Source organism: Macrobrachium nipponense, chromosome 37 (genome assembly GCF_015104395.2).
Source record: "Macrobrachium nipponense isolate FS-2020 chromosome 37, ASM1510439v2, whole genome shotgun sequence".
NCBI classification, from domain to species: domain Eukaryota; kingdom Metazoa; phylum Arthropoda; class Malacostraca; order Decapoda; family Palaemonidae; genus Macrobrachium; species Macrobrachium nipponense.
In genome coordinates, this window is record NC_061097.1 from 35008407 (window position 1) to 35032907 (window position 24501).

Here is a 24501-nt window from a genome sequence, read left to right on the forward strand (position 1 = left end):
CGAATTCTGGAAAGAACGAGGGCTCAACCGCCTGATCATTCATAATATAAACTAGCTTGTTACCTAACCGTTGCTTTTTCAAATGTTTGTGCTCTTACTTGTTAGTTCCTTGAGGTGACATATCACATTTTAGTGAACAAGACCACAGTTGATGGTCGAAAGCTTTAATCCTGTACAAGAAATATATATTTTAAACTACAAGAGGATTTTTATTGTGGATTGTATCTCCATTTACTTAGAGGTACGACATAGTACCTGGCTTCTGCGCGCGCGCACACACACACACACACACACACACACACACACACACACACATATATATATATATATATATATATATATATATATATTATATATATATATATATATATATATATATATATATATATATATATATATATAATATATATAGAATATATATAATGATATATATATATACATATATTTGTATGGATCTGTACAGTATATATATTTTTACATACTGCACATAATATGTATGTATGTATACATACAGTAAAGATATACACATATGAATATATATATATATACATATATATATATATTATATGAATATAATATATATATATATATATATATATATACTATATATATTATATTACTTATAAGGATATAAATGTATATATATATATATATATATATATATATATATATATATATATATATATATATATATATATATATATATGTGTGTGTGTGTGTGTGTGTATGTAAACATAAATAAATATATACATATATATGTGTATATATACATGCAAAAAATATATGCACGTATGTATGGACACGTCCATTTGCATACAAGACCTTATACGTCGTATGATCACCAAAATATAGACCCATAACTACGCACAAAGAACCAAACTCGAGCCATAAATTGTGATAAATGGAACTGCGCACTTAAGAGCACTTTAGGACACTTTGTACAATGATATTTTGGGGTGGAGTTATTTTGAGTGAAATATTTCTAAATGAAATATTTTTTTTAAGAAGGTCGAAAGAATTAGACATAAAAATACGTTTTTATAATGGCACTATTATTATTATTATTATTATTATTATTATTATTATTATTATTATTATTATTATTATTATTATTATTATTATTATTATTGGAAAAGTAAATCCACAATAATATGTCTGTTTGATCTTGTTATTTAAAATACAAAGCAGAAAGCTTTCTCCTTTTGTATCTTAAATAACAAGATCAAACAGACATATAATTGTGGATTTACTTTTCCATTTCATTGACTCATGTGATTATGGGTTTTATATGGATTATTATTATTATTATTATTATTATTATTATTATTATTATTATTATTATTATTATTATTATTATTATTATTATTATTCCTTCGAGAAGGTCTAGAGAATTAGAAATCAATGTATATTAGGATAACGACATGAAATACAAAATATTATTAATATTATTATTATTTATTGGGTCTGCTCATATCCCTGAGGGTGAAAGCAGAGAGAGAGAGAGAGAGAGAACAAAGCAATAACTGAAACAGGTCATTCATGTCCAACAGGGTAACAGAAAAAAATAAACTAGCTATCAAACGAGGTGTTTAGTAGCTCCTTCTCAGAACACGACATGGCGATTGCAATTACCTGACAATCGTAAAATAAGAAAAAAAAAAAGGCTAAAAGAAAAACGCACGGAATCTTTAATCGTCGCTAAACGGAGCGACTTACGACGCAAAGAAAGGGCAAATGCGTCATTAGGTAGACTCGTATACGCAAGTTCCGTCTGGCCTCGTTATCGCCTTAATAAGAAATACGGAGAAGGTTCCAGTTCGTGGCGAAGAATAATTGTCGTTAGTATTGCTAAGCTTGCCTAAATAAGCGAATTGGCGCCCATCTTGGCCAATGCTTTGTTTACGCTGCCGGGGGGTTGGGGTAGAGGTAGAGCAGCGAGCGCGTTTGATTGACCTCAGAAATGGCGCTCGATAGGATTACGTCGAAAAAGAAACACCACTCTCATTTCAGTGATTTTTTTGGGGCCTGTCTGAGAAGATGATGGATGCTTTTTTATCGGCTAATTCTGCTCTCTCTCTCTCTCTCTCTCTCTCTCTCTAATGGGGGCAAGGTTTTCCAACTTGCCTGAGCTCAAGGTCGGGGTACCGTCAATAAACGAGGTTTTAGCAGTTGCGTTCTATCAGTCATCGTGGTGATGTTTCGAACACGCGAAGTTTTGGCTGGGTAGTCCTTGGATGCTCTATTATCAGGTCATATTTGGGGATCCGGTTTGTATGGCGAATTTAGGAAGCGAAGGAAGCAATAATAATAATAATAATAATAATAATAATAATAATAATAATCTACGAATATCTTTTCCACCTTCTGTGATTAAACATTGTTCGTTGCTGATTAAGTACAAATTAAGTTTGGACAATTCATAGGTGCTCTGAAAAAGGGGTGATCGCACCGCTCTCTCTCTCTCTCTCTCTCTTATGCATATGTGTATGCTAAAGATTATGATTATCTCTCTCTCTCTCTCTATGTACATACCAACAAACACACAAACACACACACAGATAATTTGAGGCACAAATGTGGTTCCTTTATATTCAGCATTTACCTCTGCAGTCATTCAAACCGATGACTCAGAAATAAACGCATATTAGTCACATTGGAAATCATAGCTTTCAGTACATTCCCCCAACCTATCAGTCAGTCAATGGCAGTTGCTCTCGCGTGCTTGCGTGCCAAGTTTGTTGTTGGTTTGCATGCATGAATAAACAAGGTTACGGGTGGATGAATTTTACCTATAAAAGTATATTTCATATTTTTTTCTTAAAACTAGTTTTTTAAGGAATTTGATTATCGTTCAGGGATTACCTTGAAAAATTCAGGGTCACGCAGGAAAGGTATCGGAGAAAGATATTTTATTTATTTTTTATTTTTGAGTTAAAAATAGCTTCGCGAGACGACAGCACCACCTGCTATTATGCCAGGTGTCATTTAGCGGTGGGGTGAGGGCGCGACCCTCACGCCTAACCACACAACCCACCAGGGGGTCTTGGGTTTTCATATGGTGAGGGGTGGGGGATAGTCCCCTTTACGTCTGACGGTGCCAGTTAGTATCTCTCTCTCTCTCTCTCTCTCTCTCTCTCTCTCTCTCTCTATATATATATGATATATATACATATATATACACACACATATATACATGTATATATATATATACATACATACTACATACATACATATATATATTATATATATATATATATATGATATCTATATATATATATCTACGGACAGATAAACAGACAGGCAGACAGACATATAGTCGAAAAAACCTCTCTCTCTCTCTCTTTAAATATATATATATATATATATATATATATATATATATATATATATATATGTGTGTGTGTGTGTGTGTGTGTCGTGTGTGTATATATGTATACATATATATATATAGATGTATATATATACATACACACACACACACACACATATATATATATATATATATATATATATATATATAGATACATATATATACGAACAGATACATAGAGAGGCAGACATATAGCATAAAAAAACCTCCAACCTTAAAAATAAAACTGCCATATATAGATAATAAAAAAATCAACTTTCAAAAAACAAAACTTTAAAGACATCTTTTGATAAAAAAAAAAATAAAACAATGGATATTAGACGCCCCCCACACAAAGGCGTTCTCTACTTTGATACATATGACGTACCCCCGGGCCATAATCCCAAATTAAAGGGAAAATAATTTACAGAGAGAATCCTGAAGGTTGTGGGGGGGGGAGAGGTGAGAGGGGGTGGGTTTGAGGGAAGGGGTGTCTATATGAAGCAACTGGTAAATTAGGAGAAGATAATCATTTGGACGCTACATAAGAATTCTGTTTTATATATTTTTTTATTTTCCTTTTTTCATTTGTTTTATGTATTTGTATTCTTTTTTTCTTTGTTATTTATCTTCTTTCTGTATTTTTTTATTTATTTTGGCTCTATTTCTCTTATTTTTATTTTGTTTCGTCTGTATCTTTGACAGTTTTTTTCAGTTCAGTTCTGTTTGTTTGTCTTCTTGTTTTATATACATATGTATACGTATGTATATATATATATATATGTATAGTGTATATATATATATATATATATATATATATATATATATATATATATATATATATATATATATATATGAAACAGAAACTGGAACGCAAAGCATCGTACATCTGGCAACATCGCACAACCCATGGAGACATAACATTTTTCTCAACTGGAATATGTTATTTCAGGATGAGCGTCGTATTTATGACTTTTATGGTTATCGTTGATGCTTTTTTTTTAATCTTTGCGTTTTTTCTTGCAAGGAATAAGACTTCAGGAAAGGCTGAAATTGGCTCTGTAATCATAGGAACACTAGGAGGCACGATCCCAAGATCCCTGAAAAGGAATCTAGAAAAATTAGAGGTTGAAGAAGAGTGTGGTCCTAGAAACAGCGCACATAGTGAGGAAAGTGATGGACTCCTAAGGAGGCAGGATGCAACCCGGAACCCCACACTATAAATACCATCCAGTCGAATTGGAGGACTATGATAGATAATATATATATATATATATATATATATATATATATATATATATATATATATATATATATATATATATATATATACTACGGATTCCAGGTGAAGATATGAAAAGGCATACAGCAGGGTCCATAAAACACATCAACAAGGCCGTAGTTTATTCAAACGAAATGTTTCGTACATGTTCTCTCTGCATTTTTAATCTGTAACTATAACATAAAAATCATTAAAATTTACAAAAAAACATTTTAAAAATAAAGGTAAGAGAAGAAAAAGTTATTAAAAATTTTAAAAATCAACACGATTTAAAAAGGAGAAGAATGAATGACCAAGATTTAACACCAACCTACGACTTCAGTTATGCGAGATAAAGAGGAGAGCGGAAACGTTAGAGTTTAAAGACGGAACAAGCCGTTTAATGTATAATGACTCAAGTGTAGTTGGGTAATCACTATGGCTCGTACCACCAATAATGGAGAAATGCTTTTTGTTAACTTCAACTTTATATTAGAAAATTCTGGTTTACTCAGTTTCTGGCCCGTTCTAAAACTGTATCCCATATGGCTACAATATCTCCAGTAAGTGGTTTACAACAAAAGTTATCGTTTCTCTTACATAAGACTTATACCAAGTTAAAAGTATCTTGGACCTCGTTCTTCAGGAAAGAGGATTTGAATATCTTGCAGAAACTAAGTAAACGGGATAGTTTGGTTATTTGTAAACCAGACAAAGGAAAAGGTGTGGTACTACTAAATAAACAAGATTATATTGATAAGGTTTATAACATTCTTGCTGCTAACACTAAATTTCGATCGCATGTTGAACCAAACTTCTTGGACATTTACAAAAGAGAAGACAAAATTAAAAGTTTTTTGAGAAAATTGAAAAATGAAGGTATTTTAGATGATATTACGTACCAGAAACTATTTGTGACAGGTTCTTCTTTTAATATATTATATGGACTCCCTAAGATACATAAGGAAGGGGTTCCTATTAGACCCATTATGGCAGCCTATAACAGCCCTTCTTATGCAATATCTAAATACCTTGTCTCATTACTCAGTGAATTTGCTTACAACGAATTTTCACTTAAAAATGGATACGAGTTCCAGAAAGAAATAGTTGGGAACTCCATCGAACTGCGGAAAGAGTTGACCATTAAACACAAACATTGAGTCTTGCACAGCAAGCTCAAGAAACGTCTTAAAAAGTTGTCTATTAAAACCATGAAAAACTGTATGATCGTCATAAAAAAATCTTGTCTAAAATAATGTTGATGGTTTCATTCAGAGGCACATTTGTGAAAAGAGATTCTACATCGAAGCTCGTCACGTGTAGGTCACCATCTTGTAAAACTATTTCTTTCTGGAACTCGTATCCATTTTTAAGCGAAAATTCGTTGTAAGCAATTTCACTGAGTAATGAGACAAGGTATTTAGATATTGCACAAGAAGGGTCTGTGTTCGCCAATATTTTTATGTCTTTTTCAGAAGAAAACTTTTCAACTAATTGTCCACATATATGTAAACCTGTTTATTATAGACGATATGTTGATGACACTTTTATATTATTCAAGGAGCATTGGCAAAGTGAGATGTTTCTGGAACATATTAATAATCAGCATCGAAATATAAAGTTTACCATGGAAAAAGAAAACGACAATTGTCTACCCTTTCTGGATATTAATGTAAGCAGAGATAATGGTGATTTTACAACATCTGCGTATCGTAAAAAGACATACACTGGACTTGCTAATAACTTCTATAGCTCATGCTTTAAGAATTTTAAACTGAACTCCATATATACTTTAGTTTATAGGGCTCTTCGATATTCTTCGAGTTGGTCTCTTTTTCATAATGAGATTTTGTTTTTAATCAATTTTTTCTCACAGAATTCTTATCCAAAAAAACTTGGTTTTTAAAGTAATTAACAGGCTGTTGTCACAACACTTCTCTAATCCGACACCCTCTTATAATGTCCCCAAGAAAAATATATTTGCCACAATCCCGTTTATTTTGGACAACAATTTTGCAATTAAACTTAAACAAAAAATTGAACATGAATTAAGATGCCTTAATATTCAATTAGTCCCAATCAATCTACTCATGACTGGCGTATTCTTTAACTACAAGGACAAACTGCAGACCTTCATGAGGTCCAACATGATTTATAAATTCAAGTACCCGGGATGCCCAGGTATTTATGTTGGATCTTGTCGCAGGTTACTACAGATGAGATATTGTAGCCATATGGGATGCAGTTTTAGAACGGGCCAGAAACTGAGTAAACCAGAATTTTCTAATATAAGGAACCATGCCTCTTTATGTAAAATTGAAGTTAACAAGAAACATTTCTCCATTGTTGGAGGTACGAGCCATAGTGATTACCTAACGACCCTTGAGTCATTATACATCAAACGGCTTGTTCCGTCTTTAAACTCTAGCGTTTCCGCTTCTCCTCTTTATCTAGCATAATTGAAGTCGTAGGTTGGTGTCAAATCTTGGTCATTCGTTCTTCTCCTCCTCCTTTGAATGGTTATGTGAGCACTTTGTCTTTTTAACTGTAACCTTTTTAAATCATGTTAATTTATAAATTTTTTTAATAACAGCCTTTTTTTCTCTTAACTTTATTTTTAAAATGTTTTTTTGTAAATTTTATATTTACAGATTGAAAATGCACAGAGAACATGTGCGAAACGTTTCGTTTGAATAAACTATGGCCTTTTTTATGTGTTTAATGGACCCTGCTGTATGCCTTTATATATATATAATTATATATATATATATATATATATATATATATATATATATATATATCATATATTATATATATATATATATATGTATATATATATGTTATATATATGTATATATTATATTAATATATATGTATATACATATGTATATATATATACAAATTATAATATATAATAACATAATAATAATAATAATAATAATAATAATAATAATAATAATGATGGGCACAATTTTCCGAAAATGATGACATTGCAGGTCCATAATAATATGGCATGTGAGTATATGGTCTTTAATGGATATTAATATCCATTTAAGACCATATACTCACATGCTATATTATTGTGGATCTTCTACCAATAACAATAACAATGATGTAACGTTGCATACAGCAGCCACCCTGATAATAATAATAATAATAATAATAATAATAATAATAATAATAATAATAATAATAATAATAATCACTGGAGCCTGTGCAAGAAACATCAGCTACCTTGCAGTAATAAGTGGTACGAGCACCAACCTGAAGGAGTGATAGAAAACGATCAGGCAAAGATCCTCTGGGACTATGGTATCAGAACGGATAGGGTGATACGTGCAAACAGACCAGACGTGACGTTGATTGACAAGGTCAAGAAGAAAGTATCACTCATTGATGTCGCAATACCATGGGACACCAGAGTTGAAGAGAAAGAGAGGGAAAAATTGGATAAGTATCAAGATCTGAAAATAGAAATAAGAAGGATATGGGATATGCCAGTGGAAATCGTACCCATAATCATAGGAGCACTAGGCACGATCCCAAGATCCCTGAAAAGGAATCTAGAAAAACTAGAGGCTGAAGTAGCTCCAGGGCTCATGCAGAAGAGTGTGATCCTAGAAACGGCACACATAGTAGTAAGAAGTGATGGACTCCTAAGGAGGCAGGATGCAACCCGGAACCCCACACTATAAATACCACCCAGTCGAATTGGAGGACTGTGATAGAGCAAAAAAAAAAAAAAAAAAAAAAAAATAATAATAATAATAATAGTTGCAATATTATTGTGGACCTGCAACCATTGTCATCATTTTCGACACGGAAAATTGTGCACTATTATAATAATAATATAAGTGAAATTTCTGTTCCATAAGATATTTCAAGCTATAATCTCCTAAACAAAAGGTTACTAAAAACAAATTCTAATTCGTCGATCGCATGTCCGTCCATACGGCCTGATTATTATCATTCTTAATCTCTGTAGCGAACTTTTTACCTTTACATACTAATGACAGGGCGACTACTGTCGCTCGTGACAGGTTTAGCAAACTCCCCGACGCAAGACAGATATTGAAAGACTCTGTGGACAGACTCGGGGAAAGTCTGTGTTTTCTTTTAATGTCTTTGTTGGTGGACCTGAATTCTAGCCCTGCAGGGTGTATAGGAGACTGATTTCTGTAGTGTGATTTAACCTGAATGTTAACAGCTTTGAGAATCTGTCGTAATCATCAGCATGATTAAACTGTGAATATATATATATATATATATATATATATATATATATATATATATATATATATATATATATATATATACAAGGAGCTGAAGGAGACGTCATGAACTAGTATTTGTCCGTTTATTAAACATGCTGACGTTTCGAGGACACAGCCTCATTTTCAAAGATAAAAAACGCAATTATAATATATAATAATGTTACAAAGACTTAAGAATTAAGAAATTTACGAATTAAAAAATATTAAAACTTTAAAAAAAAATCCAAAATTAAAAAAATCTAATATTTAACAGGCAGAATGCAAGAAACAGACCGCTACCTTTCAGGAGGGAAACCAAGGTTCTAATGACATAAAAAACAGAGACAGGGGTACACTCAAGACAGGTACGGTGTTGTGGAGGTAGTTTGATTGTTTAAAGAGGGAACAAGCTTCTTAATGTATAAAGATTCAGTTATCGCTAATTGATGAGGTGAGGTGGCTCTGGAGAGAATTTTAAAATGTTTATTTTCAATTTGTTGTTTACATTTTTTGGCATGATCACGTACATTAGAAAATTCTGGATTAGTTAATTTATTACCTGTTCTGTAACTAACTCCCCGATGACAATCAATTCTGACTTTTAGTAGGCGACGAGAAGCCACCACATATTTCCCCACCTTACATTTGGGGCAAGTATATAAATAAACGACATTGGAAGTCATCAAGGAGCTTAGTTTGTCTTTATGTCTAAAAAAAAGAAGCAATGGTTAAAGGGTTCTTGGGTATAACTGTTAACTGCCGGAAGGTGTCGGTGAATAAGGTCATTTAGCTGAACGTAAAAAGACTTATCATGAATAAATGGAATACTAAAGTAAAATGCCAACTTGGGTACAGTAGGAATATTGAAAACAGAAACAAACTTACAATTAAGAAAGTTATACTATTGTTAAAAAAAAAAAAAAGCTTGGATGGGTAGCAATTTTCTAAAAACAAAAAAAAAAAAGTTCTGGAGAAATGAGATTTCTTGATGAAAACCAGACCAAGTGGAGGATAAAGTATAGCCCCTGTGGAAGAGAGCACTTAAGGAGTTTAATTTAATATTAAAATGACTACTGCTATAAAAACTTGTACCTAAACCAGTAAATGTTTGCTTTCTAAAAATAGAAGTACAGAAGCCCTGCTCGTTACGGGACACAAGTATAGCCAAAATGTAAGTTTGTATATATATATATATATATATATATATATATATATATATGTCTGTGTGTGTGTGTGTGTATATATAAATATATATATATATATATATATATATATATATATATATATATATATATGTAACTGTCACTAAAAAAGGGTTTCAACTGCTTTCTATTATTTAAGAAAAACCTTTGTCTTTGTTATATATTCACAAAAAACCTTCATAATAGAAAAAAAATAAATAAACGATTGTAACGTTTGCAGAAGTTTTTTTACTTTGCGCAAAAAAAAAAATCAAATAACTTCATGGCATTCAGACAAAAAAAAAATCCATTGACAAACAATTTTAACAGTAATAATTAGATTACTTACACTGGCAGGTTGCAGACCTGACCACGCAGGCAACGGCGAGCCACCCCAGCCACTTGACGATCATGTCGACTACTAAAACGAAGCAGTCATCGAAAAACGATCGACATTTCCTGGCTCTCGATCAGCCTCGATGTATTGGCTTCGTCTGGGAAGAAGAAGACGAAGAAGAGGGAAATCGATTGTTTACAAACTGGTATAGCAGCGCGTTCTGTCAAATTCGTTTGTGATCACACGACGTCTTTTCAAACTCTTTAAACTCTTTCTTTCTCTTCAGTTTCTTCATCTAAGTAGCCGGTAATTGTGGCAATTCAACGGGGAAACAATTTAGAAGTCGGCAAGCGACTCCCTTTTGTTTTCGTGACGTCACAGACACGCAAGAGGGGAGACGAGGCTGGCCAAGAGAACGCAACTTCGCGAAGCGAGATTTGGCTCCAAACTGACCCCTCAGTTTATCCACTCGATTAAGATCTGCGGGTTTGGGGCGGGGGCGGTCTTGGACCGCCGTCCCCTCCTCCCTAATCCCCTCTTGTGGAGGGGAAGGGGTCGTGGGGGCCCTAGAAACCAGGGGAAAGACTAGCCATAAGTGGTTGGCATGCCATATTCTACCCTATCATTAGCCACTTACCACTTTAGAGGTCTTTGTTTCGTAAGTGGTGGCAGGTAGGATAATGTCACCGCCATTTTTAAATACCCAGTCGCTTCTGTTCCATAATTCCAACCATACCTTCCCATTCCGGGAACCGAGAAGGGCTCCTTGAGAGACGAGAAAGGAGACTAGGAACGTCTCAAATCAGGAATACGAGCCTCCGAACGAAATACTCGTAAGCTTCTAAATTATCGCCCAGGGACGGAAACTTTCCGTAAACACGCCACGCGGTTGCCATGGCAACGCGCGGGAAACCGGGAAACGCCCCCTTATCTTCGCAAACTCGGGTCTAATTGGATTAACGAAGAGTGTAGAGTGACGTAACGTCCCGCGATAATCGAGTTACGTGGAAACGGTAAGAAAATTAATTCTAGATTTATAAATTATTTACTTTTGTGTGTATGCAAATTAGGAGCACTCGCATCTAAAAGACGTATCCTGCAGGGTGGCAGCTAGGATTGGTAGGAGACGTCGTGACAATGACCCATAAGCAGCACGAGACATCATCATAATTACGAGGGTTTTATTGCGACGGAGAGAGAGAGAGAGAGAGAGAGAGAGAGAGAGAGAGAGAGAATCTATAACAAATGACTGCCACATCATGAGAGAGAGAATCTATAGCCAATAACTGCCCCACCATGAGAGAGAGAGAGAGAGAGAGAGAGAGAGAGAGAGAGAGAGAGAGAGAGAGAGAGAGAGAGAGAGAGGATCTATATCAATAACTGCCACATCATAGGAGAGAAAGCGAGGAGAGGGGAAGGCGGGAGGAGCAGAGAGAGAGAGAGGATGGGGGGGTATATCAATAACTGGGGGCCAGAATCAAATAGGACGGGGCCGATCGAAGGGAAAGACGAAATAAAAAAAAGAGGATGAGAATTCCTGTACCAACATAAACCCGCCGCCGCATCATGTGAGAGAGATAGAGAGCGAGAGAGAGAGAATTGTACCAATAACTGCCACATTCATGAGAGAGAGAGAGAGAGAGAGATAGATAGAGAGAGGAGAAGGAGAGAGAGAGTAGGAGAGAGAGAGAGAGATCTGGCGTCCCATTTCCGACACGCAATGTGAGAAGACGAAATAGAATATATTGGTAATTAAAGCCATTATTTATGTTGATCTCAGACCTTATGCGTCGGGTCAGCGAATGAATTTTAAGACTCTTTTTTTATTATTTCTTTATTTCCTCGATCACGCGATCTATCGATCACTGGGGTCGTTTTCCTCACCTGCCTCGAGGAGGTCCAAGTGTGGGGGCGACAAAGGTCCTCTCTGGAACTTGGGATTTTCCACCATTCTCTGTGTTCCCAGGTACGTGTACGCCATATCTTTTGAATTCTTTGATAGGCTTTATTTCCAAGCGCTTATATAATTACACTGACAATACTTTTTATTGAATTTCAATAGAATTTATTATGATATAATTGATTTGGTAAAAAAAAATTATTTCTTTGTAGATATGAAAGCATAATTCTTTTAAGAATTTATCTATATTTCTTTACAAGTTTCCTTTAAATAAATAGAAAAGATTTACTGGTCATTATATATATATATATATATATATATATATATATATATATATATCTATATAATATATATATATATATATATATATATATATCTGTGGTGTGTATATATATATATCCATGTCATGAATGTATCACATATATACATGTATACATACACATATATATGTATATATACGTATATATATATATAATATATATATATATATATATATATATATATATATATATATATATACATATATTTATGTGTGTACGTATGTATGTAAACATCTATATATTAATAGAACATGAACTAACCTTTGCAACGCCTATGTAACCAAACTCCCAATTCATAGACGTATATATACGTAGTTTACGTCCAGCTCTAGAGGTAAACGGTCGCCTATCAACAATCGAGATGCATTCCGTAAACAATTTCAGCATTTAATGATAGTTTACGTCATCACTTTGGCTCCGGGATGGTTAAGCTGAGAGAGAGAGAGAGAGAGAGAGAGAGAGAGAGAGAGAGAGAGAGAGAGAGAGAGAGGAATATCTTGGATTCATGGGGTAATCAAAATCAATGAGGTTTGCCAAATTTTATTTAGTTTTATTTTTATCATTTTTTATTATTGCTCTTATTTATTTATCAATTTTTATATTCGTGTACTTGCTTATCTTAATCACTTCTCTTCCAGGTGCATATTTATGATGATAATAATAATAATAATAATTAATAATAATAATAATAATAATAATAATAATAATAATAATAATAATAATAAGATTCTTCTGGTTAACTGGTTTTCTTTTTGTTTGTTTAATTTATTGAGGGTTATACGGAAGATTTTTTCTGTCAAAGTTTATATATTTTGGATTTCAAACCATTTTGTGAATGAATATATTTGCATAATTCTTACTTATATTTAGCACTGAGCAAGTCTGAGAAAATGTGATTTTTCTGCAGTAAGTCGAAGAAAACGGGATTCTTCTGTAATAAGTCGAAGAAAATGGGATTCTTCTGTGCCAAGTCGAAGAAAACAGGACTTTTCTGATGTTGCGTTCCATTCGTCACAATGTCACCCACAGCCAACTGAACCTGCCTCTGAATCCTGTCACTTATAGCACTAAGGATCGAATCCCTCCTTCGGCGTCTTCCGGGCGGGATCTGAATCGTGATCTGATTCCCGGCATTGGCGTTGGCGGCGAAATTCAGGTTGTTGCTGTTGATGTTGTTGTCGTTGTTGTTGTTGTTGTTGTTATTGTTGTTGTTGATGTTGTTGGCCACGTTTGCCACGGCAGTGAAGATTCCTAGGCAGAGGGACAGGAAGACGAGTTGAGAGATGCTGACGGCTGCTGAGTCTACAGAATCCGGGCAGTTGTTGTCCTGCCCCGTTCCGGTGCTTCCAACTGGAAGGTACATTATGGCCTTGTTGTCTCTTCTCTTTCTCATTAGCAGCCTGAAATCTTTTTGTAGATGATTCTTCTTCTCGATTCTGCCCTGCTGGACAGTGGGCGGTTTTAAATCAGTTGATTTCAGCCACTTTTTATGGGTATTCACTACTTCTGGGGACTTTTCAGACATCACAGAATCGCCATCTTCAATGTTAGATGTTTTGTTCATTTTCTTCTGTAGGCCTACGGCATCTTTCACCATAATTCTTGTCATGTTGTGTTGTTCACCATCGATCCTACTGTTTTTAAAGACATATGGAGGAACACTGTCATCATCATTGCTATATGAATCGAAAGAATTTAAGACAAACTTCATTTTATCCTGATCACTGAAAACAAAAAAGTTCTTGTGCGTATTTACGTCATAATTCCCTCTTCTCACAACTTCCTTTAATATATCATGCCTATTCGTATGTTCTTCCAGCGCCTGCGCGAGAACGTTCTGCAGAACAGACTGAATAATGAATTTTTCGTTAAGTTTTTCATTCTGTGATCCTTGCAGTCTCTCTCTCATTGCCGCCAACCTTCCCGACAGAATGCCAGCGAAATCGGCGTTGCTTTCCTCAGCTAAATTCCCCTGAGCGCCGTCCGTAAGGTTGGCATCCCTTCCTCCAGCCAACTTACCCACTGCTGCCAACCCTCCCGACACAGACCCACCAAATTCACGGTCATTGAGAAACCGTTCATCTCTTTCATTCTCGGCGCTATTGTGGTTTATATCTATTATCCCTTGCGGTATAGATTTCTGTAATGGAAGCCCGTATAGGGGAGGCAGTCTATCCCTGAAAGGGGCAGAGAACAATGCGTTGGCAAGTAATATAGGGAGCGCACTGGATGGCAGGACTGCCCACGTCAGGTAGAGATGCCAGATTTTCCCATTCAGTTCAATTCCGAGCATTTTGTTGTTTTAAACTTTTATATTGAGTTCTTGCCACAGATTTTTTTCATAACATAACTCTCACTGAAATATAATTTGATCAATATAAATTTATGCATTTATGTAAATTTTATATTTAAATATCACTGGATATGTTTGTTATGTAATATATATTAACCAATTCAGTTAATGTATTTTAATTTTTGCCAAATGTTTATATTAAATAGCAAACAGTGATGATATATAAGAAATGCTATAACAAACTTTGAAATAATAACAAAAGACACTTCTAAAACACTTGTATTCACAATAATATATACCACAAACTATAGAAATATTTGAAAGTAAATACTACACATAATATTATATTAACCAGCCAAATCCTATAAAAAGAAAAAACTTATATTCACAACAGACACATACAACAATTATCATAACAAACTATAACATTCTACGACAACAAAAAATATACACGTCTGGTCGTCACAGTGAATATTGATTGACTGCCAGCCTCAATAGAAAACGAGGTGCAGCCATAGAAAACGGAGGTTGCCGTTGTCCCGTTACCTTGTCGGCGCGATCCGCTATGCATTGAACGTTGCAACGAGATTTATGACTGATCTTGGCTTGCTGTAGGAGAGAGAGAGAGAGAGAGAGAGGGTTGCGTAAAGATATGTTGAAATATCTAATGGAATTGTTAGAAGTTTGAAGACTGACTTAGGCCTATCTCACAGACGAAGAAAAACACAAACACTTTATTAATTTCTAAGGAGAGAGAGAGAGAGAGGGTTGCGTTAAGATATGTTGGAATATTTAATGGAATTGTTAGAAGTTTGAAGACTGACTTAGGCCCATCTCACAGACGAAGAAAAACACAAACACTCTCTCTCTCTGTTAATTTCTAAGGAGAGGGAGAGAGAGAGACACGGTTGCGTTAATCTAATGCCTCGGAATATCTAATGGAATTATTGGGAAGTTTGAAAAATTACTTAGGCCTATCTCGCAGACGAAGGAAAAGAAGAAGTATATCACTGTACAAACTCTCTCTCTCTTTGTTAACTGAGAGAGAGAGAGAGAGGGTTATGTTAAGTCGATGCGTAAAAATCACTAATGGAATGATTTGCAGCTTAAAGGCAGACTTAGGCCTATCTGGCAGATGGAGGTAAGGAAGAGATATTATTGTACTAACTCTCTCTGTCTAGTTTATTTTCACTTATTTTCCTTTACTCCTTCCGGCCTGGGCTAGACAAAGATACCTTGTTGCATGCATATTCTACCTCAGCTGCAGAGTTGAGTCTAGTATATAATTAAGCCGAGCACAAGAGCGGATCCTCACTTTAGGATGATTCAAAGTAAAGTAACAGACTGTATCCTTCATATTCAGACTTTGCACATAACGTATACTTATATATATGCAAAGTTAAAGAGTGTGTCCCCATTTTTAGGGTAAAATATTTCAATACAACAATAGCAGTAATTATTCTATGAACAATAGAAGCCAGTTTGGTCTGCACCTAGGCTAATGACAGGCAACATCCGATACGTTTAACCGTTACGCATCCACGCGGGCTGCATATCAGCCGTCATTATAATAACATAAAGCTCACATAACGCTGAGTTTCTCTACGGAATTCGGCCAGCGGGATTTTTTCTTCGGGGGACAAGATTCCGTATATACAAATAAGGCTAATCTGCTTCGAGGGAGTGACTCCTAAGGGTAGGCCTATTAATCGTTTGGTTCGAGGCAGTCAAGTTATTTCTAGGGTAAAAGTTCTATGTTCGTACCCTTTTTATTCGATGAACAAAGACGTCCCTAACACGAGAGAGAGAGAGAGAGAGAGAGAGAGAGAGAGAGAGAGTCTGTGTTCCGCAAGAAACGCGATAAACTTGCAGCACATATCCGCTGAGTGACCACCAGCACCAAGATGGCGCGCAGCCAGGAAGACCGTTACCTCTATGAACTCGCGGGTGGAAGTAAAGTAACGGTTTTCTCCGACAACTGCTGCTGCCTATTGCTGTCTGCTGCTGTTGCTGCTGCTGCTGTTGGCTTCCCTCGCCGTGATATCGTAATGCGGACGAGAGAGAACACCTTATTCATGACATTAACTATATAGGTCGGGGCTGTAGACGCGGTTTATCGAATTACTGGACGTGTGGAGGTCGGTGTTATAAGTCTAGCCTATATAATAGCGTTGATAGCGGTGTCCAAGTACCGATTCCTATTCGTCTGAACTTTGAGTTTACTGTTACTGGGACCGTATTATCATTTATTTAAGTTTTTTTTATGGTTATAAACATTTTCTTTGGCATTTCTATATCTTTGCAGTTTGAGAGAGTAGGTGATATAGGTCGATTCTCTCCTGGTCTGAGAGGAAATGTCATATGTCTAAGTCTTTCCTCATTCTATACCACAATTAGAGTGTTACAAAGAAATTTTTATGTTTAGTCGACGTGTAATTATTGGTTGATTAAATCAACAGACTGGCGTCGCAAGTATAACGGTCGTCGCACTCGGTGCAGAATAAGAAGTACTCGGTGCGCAGGACGATATCCGTGACTATCACGCGGGAACCGCATAGCCAAAGTTTGACCAACGTAACAATTGTGTTATTCCACACGTTCGTGCACACTTACGCCACCGCAGGAGGAATTTGCTCTAGCCAGAAAAATTCCTCGCTTACCACTTAACGAGTCCGCCACTTACGACAATTCTCCCGCAGCCGTCGAAACTATTAAAATGAGGTCACCTCGCGTTCGTAACATTTACTTAGAAACTCGGGAGTTGCGTCTCCGTGCGATCGTTTGACATGACGAAGCTGATGTAAGAAACGCTTTAGTTTTTCCCTCGTTGGTGGATCTGAATAATCGCGAAGTGTTTTTTTTATTCGCCCGTCACGAAAATGGCGGTCGTTATTACGAAGTGCGTGTTCGTATTCGCCGTTTATTCGTTTCGAACTGCGCTATCAGCGGAGATGTTTCTAGCACCCGAAGCCGGAAACGCTCTATTACATGAGTCTAGAGATGCCTGCGTCGCGAAGGTCATCAAGGAAGTTTCCAGTAAGCACGCCGCTTCCGCTGGTACCGCGGATAATAAACCTAAAGGAACAGTTCGAGAAATGATTAAGAACGAAGTCTATCGAGCGATTCTCCTGCAGACTTTCCTCCATCACAGGGAAGCCCACCAGCAGCTCGTAGGAGCCTCGAAGTCCACCACCTCAGGAGGCGCAGATTCCCTCCTACGGGAACACCTTCGTCACGTGACGGGACCTGACGCTGTTCACAAGGTCTTTAGGGACCTGACGGATAACGAGGGAGTTCCCGTGACCTTGGGTTTACGAAAGGGTCGTGGGTCTTATTCGCTAAACGCCACGGACAGTCCAGCGGGAAGGTAAGAACGGGTGATTAATTTCCTGCCTTCAAAACCCGACTATGGGAACATTTTTGTCTTGCCTGTCGCTTAACTTATCCGTCTTTGTGTCCGTTTGCTCTCTGAATCTGTCTATAGCTGTTTGCTTGGCTTATTTCTGTCTGTATATTCTGTTAATTAACCATTATTCTCCTGTCTGTATGCCTCACTGTCTATGTTCGTGAAAGTCTCTATTTGACTTGGTGTAAATTTCCTTGAACTGCTCGATATCTCTGCTTCTCTCTGACAGTTCGTCTGTCTGGAGGATTGACAGATATCGTGGACAGACTCTTCTGTAAATAATAATCGTTGTACTGTGTTAAAACTTGTAGCTAAAAGGGCAATTTGCGTTATTGAAAGACCTCTCTTTACAAAGGTGGAGATTATAGAAAATATTTAATGTAAGCATGATGAATATCTGTATGCCTCTTTCCCTGAGGATTCGACGAAGTTTCCTTTTAGGCCTACAGAAACAAACTATTAGATTTCAGCATCCAACTGGCTAGATATCTTAGCAGTTTAAAGTATAGTTATTTGCTTTTAGGCCTACGGAAACAAGCTATCAGATCTTCAGTAGCAATATTTAAGTATAGTTAATTACTTTTAGGCCGATATAAACAAACTTAGATTTCAGCATCAAATTTGCTAGAAATCATAGCTAATAGAAGCACAATGAATTGTTTTTAGGCCTATAGAAACAATCAAAGTTGTTAGAAATCATATCTAACAGAAGCACTATGAATTGTTTTTAGGCCTATAGAAACAAACTATTAGATTCCAGTATCAAATTTGCTAGAAATCATAGCTAATAGAAGCACAATGAATTGTTTTTAGGCCTATAGAAACAATCAAAGTTGTTAGAAATCACATCTAACAGAAGCACTATGAATTGCTTTTAGGCCTATAGAAACAGAGTATTAGATTTCAGTATCAAATTTGCTAGAAATCCAAGCCAATAGAAGCACAATTAATTGTTTTTAGGCCTATAGAAACAAACTATTAGATTTCAATATCAAAGTTGCTATAAATCACAACTATATGAAGCATGATAGATATCTATATAGGCCATTTCCCCTCAGGGTTCGAAGAAGCGACAAGGGCATGATGTACATCCCCGTCGGAGGCACCAAGAAGGTACAGTGCCCGACGGCGGCCGACGCCGCGGGCAGCTCCCTGATCCAGATGGCGTTCCTCTCCATCTTCCTGACGGTCTTCAGCATCGTGGTCAACGTCAGCAACAACATCAACAACAACAACAATAACAACAACGTCAACACGGACAACAACCTCGCCAACAACAACGCCCAGTTGTCTCTCAACGTCAACAACGCCGCTCAAGTGAACGTCATGCTGCCGCCTCCTATTCCAGGGAGGAGGAGGAGGCGGGAGACCTCTTCTTCTTTTTCCTCCACCTCCTCCCCCTTCTTGAGGGACACCTGGAAGGATGTGAGGATGAAAGAAGCTGCTCTTAGCCTAGATGAGATGCTCGAGAGACTGATCAGGGAAGAAGAGGAGGAGAAGGGTTTTGCCACTAGGCCTAAGAATCCTCCTGCAAGGAGAACACCAATGCATGATGGGAATCCTTCTGGGAGGGAGGGCGGAGTTGATGGAAGTACTACTGGAAGGATATCTAGTCTTATTAGGGATTATACAGATAAACCACTATCCTCTCTTATTAAGAATGATACAAGAAAGACTTTTAGCCCTTCTGGGAACTATACAAAAACAGGAGATGGTCATCGAGATTACACAGGAAGAGTAACTAGGCCTATAAAGATTGATAAAACGCATACTTCTGCCTCAGACAACCACGCTCAAAAGACTAATAGTACCACTGAAACTCGCGCAGAAAGTAGGCCTAGTCCTATCTTCTTCGGACGACAGGATTCTCCAAGAATAACTGAGGTTGGTAACAATTCATCTAAGAATAGCAGCGTCATTACTAGCCAGAGAAACTTCCAAACTCTCTCACAATCATCTTTCGGTTCACCAGAAAGCAAAATCACTCGACGGAAAGCAAAGAAGAAGAATGAGAAGATGAACGTCATTGATGAAAAGCATCCACTTTCACCACCATTCTCCACAGAAGACCAAAACAGCGCATTAGGCCGAACTGAAAGCGATGCCACGACTTTCTTCCAGAGGGCCAAAACTCCCGAAATCTCGGCGAGAGTGATGTACGAGATGAGAGCATGGCTGCTCCGCGGTGTGAATTCTTCCAACCCCTCTTGTGTGTGGCTCCGTCTTTGTCAGTCGCTGCAAGAAGAAGTAGAAGAAGAAGAAGCGATGAGTTCTTGGGTAGCGTTGCTTGCAAGGTGAGTAGCTGCAGCCTCTCCAGTTTACTTACGGTCTGAGAGAGTGAGGTAGATAACATGATATTATAGACAAGAGAGTCACAATATGCACTGAATAGTCCGTTATACACATACTTGATGGTTTTAAAGCCTCTTTATTGAAAGGGATTAATGTTTTTAATAAATGGTAAAACAATTAACGAAGATGAGTAAAAACCTTGGATATTAGATCGTAAAAAATTAAAATCTCTCACGAAATCAAAAACATTTATTAATAATTATATATACATTACAGTTATCAACAGTTCTTTTGAGAATTTTTTGTAGACTTGTCAGAGGTGTTATCGAAATACTTGAAGATGATATCTTTGCATTTCGTGAAATATTCATATTTTCAGTCTACAATACATATTCTACGACATAAAGAGAATACTTATAATTCTTAAAATATTATGTATGTTAATGAAATGTAGAATTCTATCAGTAGGACTTATTAAGGAAGCAATTCTATCACTTTCTATTCAATTTGTATTAATTTCTAAATCTATTAATAATTTTCTTCACTATTCTTCGTAGAATATCTTTATTCTCGAGGAAGTCAATCCATTTTTAAACAGAGCAGAAATAATACTCATATTCCCTCTTAATATAGTTGCAATTTAGTGAAAAATAGAATTAATAGAATTCTATTAACAGAACCCAGTGATAGAAGTCTACCATTTCTCTTTCAATCTATTCCTTACTTACAAATTTATTGATAAATTTCTTCACCATTTTTACCAACAGCTTCGTTGCCCATCGGAAGGAGTCGGAGAGATCAAACGAGAAAGGTGTTACTTTCGAAGACTTCTCCAAAATGGCCCTGTCGAAACAGCAGTGTGGTCTGCTCTTTCCTCTCTGTTCTCCTTCTTCTTCGGCAGTTTAATTCCTTTTCGAGGTAAGGCCGTTGTTATAAGTCAAAATGAGAGGTGTTTTAACACAGAATAGGGTGAGTCTTCTTTCACCAGTAACTGTAATTTCTCATCTCTTACACACAGCCATTAACCTATAATCTTACAAATGACAAAGTGGGCATTATTCATTCACGCGTCAGAATCATAAAGGGCTTTAATTTTGACGTTTATTGTGATTTTAAGAATAAACTAGCTCAGATTGCTAGTGACTAATGGCAGCTTGACGTTGGCACTTTGTGAGTTGCCAAATGTTGCCTAGTGTTAGAACTGTGGTGACTTCAGCGCGTAACCAGGCACTTATTACCCTACCAAAAGTAAGTTTTGTCTTTGTTCAGTTATCATTTATATTCCTGTCCACCAATTCATTGTACGATGATTGATAATAAAGGACAAAATATGGATTATTTCAGTCATATGACTATATACCTTTTGGTGTTGTTCATTGCTCGATAATCTTGGGCAATTTATATCTTATTTTATGAAGTGAATACTGACAAACGTTACCTGGTATACAGTAACTTTGAAATATTTATCTTAGTTTAATTATATATCTGAGGCAGCTGGTAAACTGTAAAAACACGTAAATTAGTTCAGAATGTAATATACCTCTTTGTTCCCTTTTAATTATTCCCAACATCTTAGAAATAACAGCTCTTTGCAGCGAAATAATCTGGGTCATTTTAACAGATAATTATTCCAGCATCTTAGAGTTATTAAGTCTAATTATATCATCCAGGATAATGCCTGCAAATTATGCCTGTTGCAGTTAGCAGCACAGGTATATCTAAATTATCGCTGATTCAGCTACGGACCGCTGCTATAGTGGTTAGTGAAACCAACATTCTTTGGAAACTTGAATTTCAAGTCAGTGGCCCTTTTGGTGTGCTTGTTCCATGTGAATAGGTTTCATCTATTGATATAATAATAATAATAGTTACGTCATCATTAATAATGTGTGGATTTCCTCATTATGTGTTTTAATGTGATTTTATTGACGTTTTCCTCATGACAAAATACTTTATACACGTGAGTATCACTTTTACGCAGAAGCGTTAGTCTGCTGTCCCGTTAAATTAAATATGAAAAATCACTCCCCCATGCATAGGTGTCATTCACACTACGCTAATTACCCGTCATGTAGGATTATGCGACAGCTAATGACAACCTGCCCTAATTACATAAACTAACATACTTCGTGATTATCGTCATTAAGCTAATAGCCGCTTGAAATGGCTTAATAGGAGATGGAAGGGCGTCTTGATTCATTGTTGGCGATGTTAAAGGGATATGCCAGAGATTTTGTCGTGTGCATCAGCAACGCATGGTTTGTATCTATGAGAAAATAGAAATTAGGCCAAAGGCCAAGCACTGGGACCTATGAGGTGATTCAGCGCTTAAAGAGAATTTAGATGTAAGGTTTGAAAGGTGTAACAGGAGGAAAACCTCAAAGCAGTTGCACTGCGAAACAAGTGCTAGGAGAGGTTTAAGGAAAGCGAATATGAACGGAGGTACGATAAAGGAATGGAAGTGGGTTGCAGCTAGGGGCTGAAGGGAGGCTGCAAAGACCCTCAATGCCTACAGTGCACCACGTGAGGTGCTCTGGCTGCACTAACCTCCTACGGGAGATTTGTATCTATAAGGCAGAGGCGTTAGTCTAACCCTTTGCGGGACTTGTGTCCTTCATGGATGCATAAGGCCCTTGTGATGGGAAAACCTCCCCAGAAACGTATTCCAAAGGTCATTATACCCCCAGGGTCATGGAGAACCTCAACAGCCCCGTAACTGGCGGAGTTATGTCCGCGCGACACGCCACGAGACAAAGGGGACCCACAAGAGGCTTTTGTTTGTCGAACAAACAAAAGCAAGACGTAAATCAACTCTCCTTTGTTTTTCCCGGCTGCCTTCGTCAGCTATTCTGGTAATTGAGGAGAGGGTTCGTCCTCCTCGAGTTTGACGAGGTAAGAGAGAGGGGGAAGAAGTGGATGGAGGGCGAGTGTAATAGTCGTCCTCAAGGATCGTTTGGGAGGAAGTGAATGACCTCGAATGCATTGCTTACCTCGAGTTTGCTGTTTACTTGAGCGTGTTAAGAAGGCATCAAACTTGGGTCATTCTGACGAGTCTTATCATATATATGTTCATGGACTTTCACTCTGTAAGATATTCTACTTAAACGAATTTAAATTCAAATATATCAAACCCATCCGTCGCAAACTAAACTATCATCAGATTAAGTACCTTGCCTGTTTCCACTTCATGAGAGTTTAGACGAACAAGTAATGAAAACACATATAATTTATGATTACGTTATGATAGCGTTCAGCTCAACACAGGTTATAAACTGCTTCTACGAAACGAAGGCCAACATTTCATTGATTGATAGAGTCAGAAGGTCACTTTGGAACCATTGTCCTTGACCCTGAATATTCATAAATGGTCTACCTTTCTATAAGGAGAAAAGATAAGGCAAACGAACAAACTAGGGCATTAAGTTGAAATGCTTATCTTTATTTTATTTATTACATCACTTTAACAACGTGGAATCTTCCAATATCTAGTTTATTTGTCAACAGTTCATTTTCTTTTTGTAGTCTAAAAAACATTAACAATATTTGCTGACACATCAAGTGCTGTTTTCAGTAACTGGAGATTCTGCACAATAAAGTTCTTGGCTCATTTTTTGCACTATTTTTCGCTAACGATCGAAGGAATGTATTCTCTTAATTTGTCTAAGTAAAGTTGAAACACTCGCTCAGCTTTGGAAAGTTCACTGTGTAACAAATGCGCATCGACTGGCTTTCCATCCTTGCCAGTACACGAATTGATCAGATGATGCATTTCAGCATCATCAAATAGCAAAGAAACATTTTTGTCACTGGAGTGTGTTCCGTAGTGAGATAATTTCTCAGCAGTGGGAGTTAGGTTGGATGTACTGAAGAGATCCTGGTGTTTGAATACCTCTGTGTCCTGCCGTTTGA

General features: G+C 36.6%; 3 protein-coding genes across 4 annotated transcripts in view; 1 reads left to right on the plus strand and 2 right to left on the minus strand.

The window, feature by feature from the left end:
* Window positions 1–10817, minus strand: part of LOC135208959 (uncharacterized) — a 17438-nt gene extending 6621 nt beyond the window's left edge. Inside the window, exon 1 of the mRNA XM_064241514.1 lies at window positions 10394–10817. Coding sequence (XP_064097584.1) covers window positions 10394–10457 — 64 coding nt within the window. The 5' untranslated portion in view covers window positions 10458–10817. The remainder of the gene's footprint in view (window positions 1–10393) is intronic.
* Window positions 10818–13334: 2517 nt separating this feature from the next.
* Window positions 13335–16949, minus strand: LOC135209117 (probable serine/threonine-protein kinase DDB_G0283337). Of its 2 annotated transcripts, none has more exons than XM_064241750.1 (2): window positions 16826–16949; window positions 13335–14957 (listed from the first exon to the last, which is right to left on the minus strand). In XM_064241750.1, exon 2 carries the CDS (start codon window positions 14892–14894, stop codon window positions 13458–13460), a length of 1437 nt encoding a protein of 478 aa, XP_064097820.1. In that variant the 5' UTR covers window positions 14895–14957; window positions 16826–16949; the 3' UTR covers window positions 13335–13457. The 2 variants fall into 2 exon arrangements, with proteins under 2 accessions (XP_064097820.1, XP_064097819.1); XM_064241749.1 differs by lacking the exon at window positions 16826–16949 and adding an exon at window positions 15297–15371.
* Window positions 16950–17560: 611 nt separating this feature from the next.
* On the plus strand, window positions 17561–21888 carry LOC135209116 (general transcriptional corepressor trfA-like). The gene is made up of 3 exons (XM_064241748.1): window positions 17561–18261; window positions 19359–20594; window positions 21360–21888. Exons 1-3 carry the CDS (start codon window positions 17774–17776, stop codon window positions 21496–21498), a joined length of 1863 nt encoding a protein of 620 aa, XP_064097818.1. The 5' UTR covers window positions 17561–17773; the 3' UTR covers window positions 21499–21888.
* The last annotated feature ends 2613 nt before the right edge of the window (window positions 21889–24501 follow it).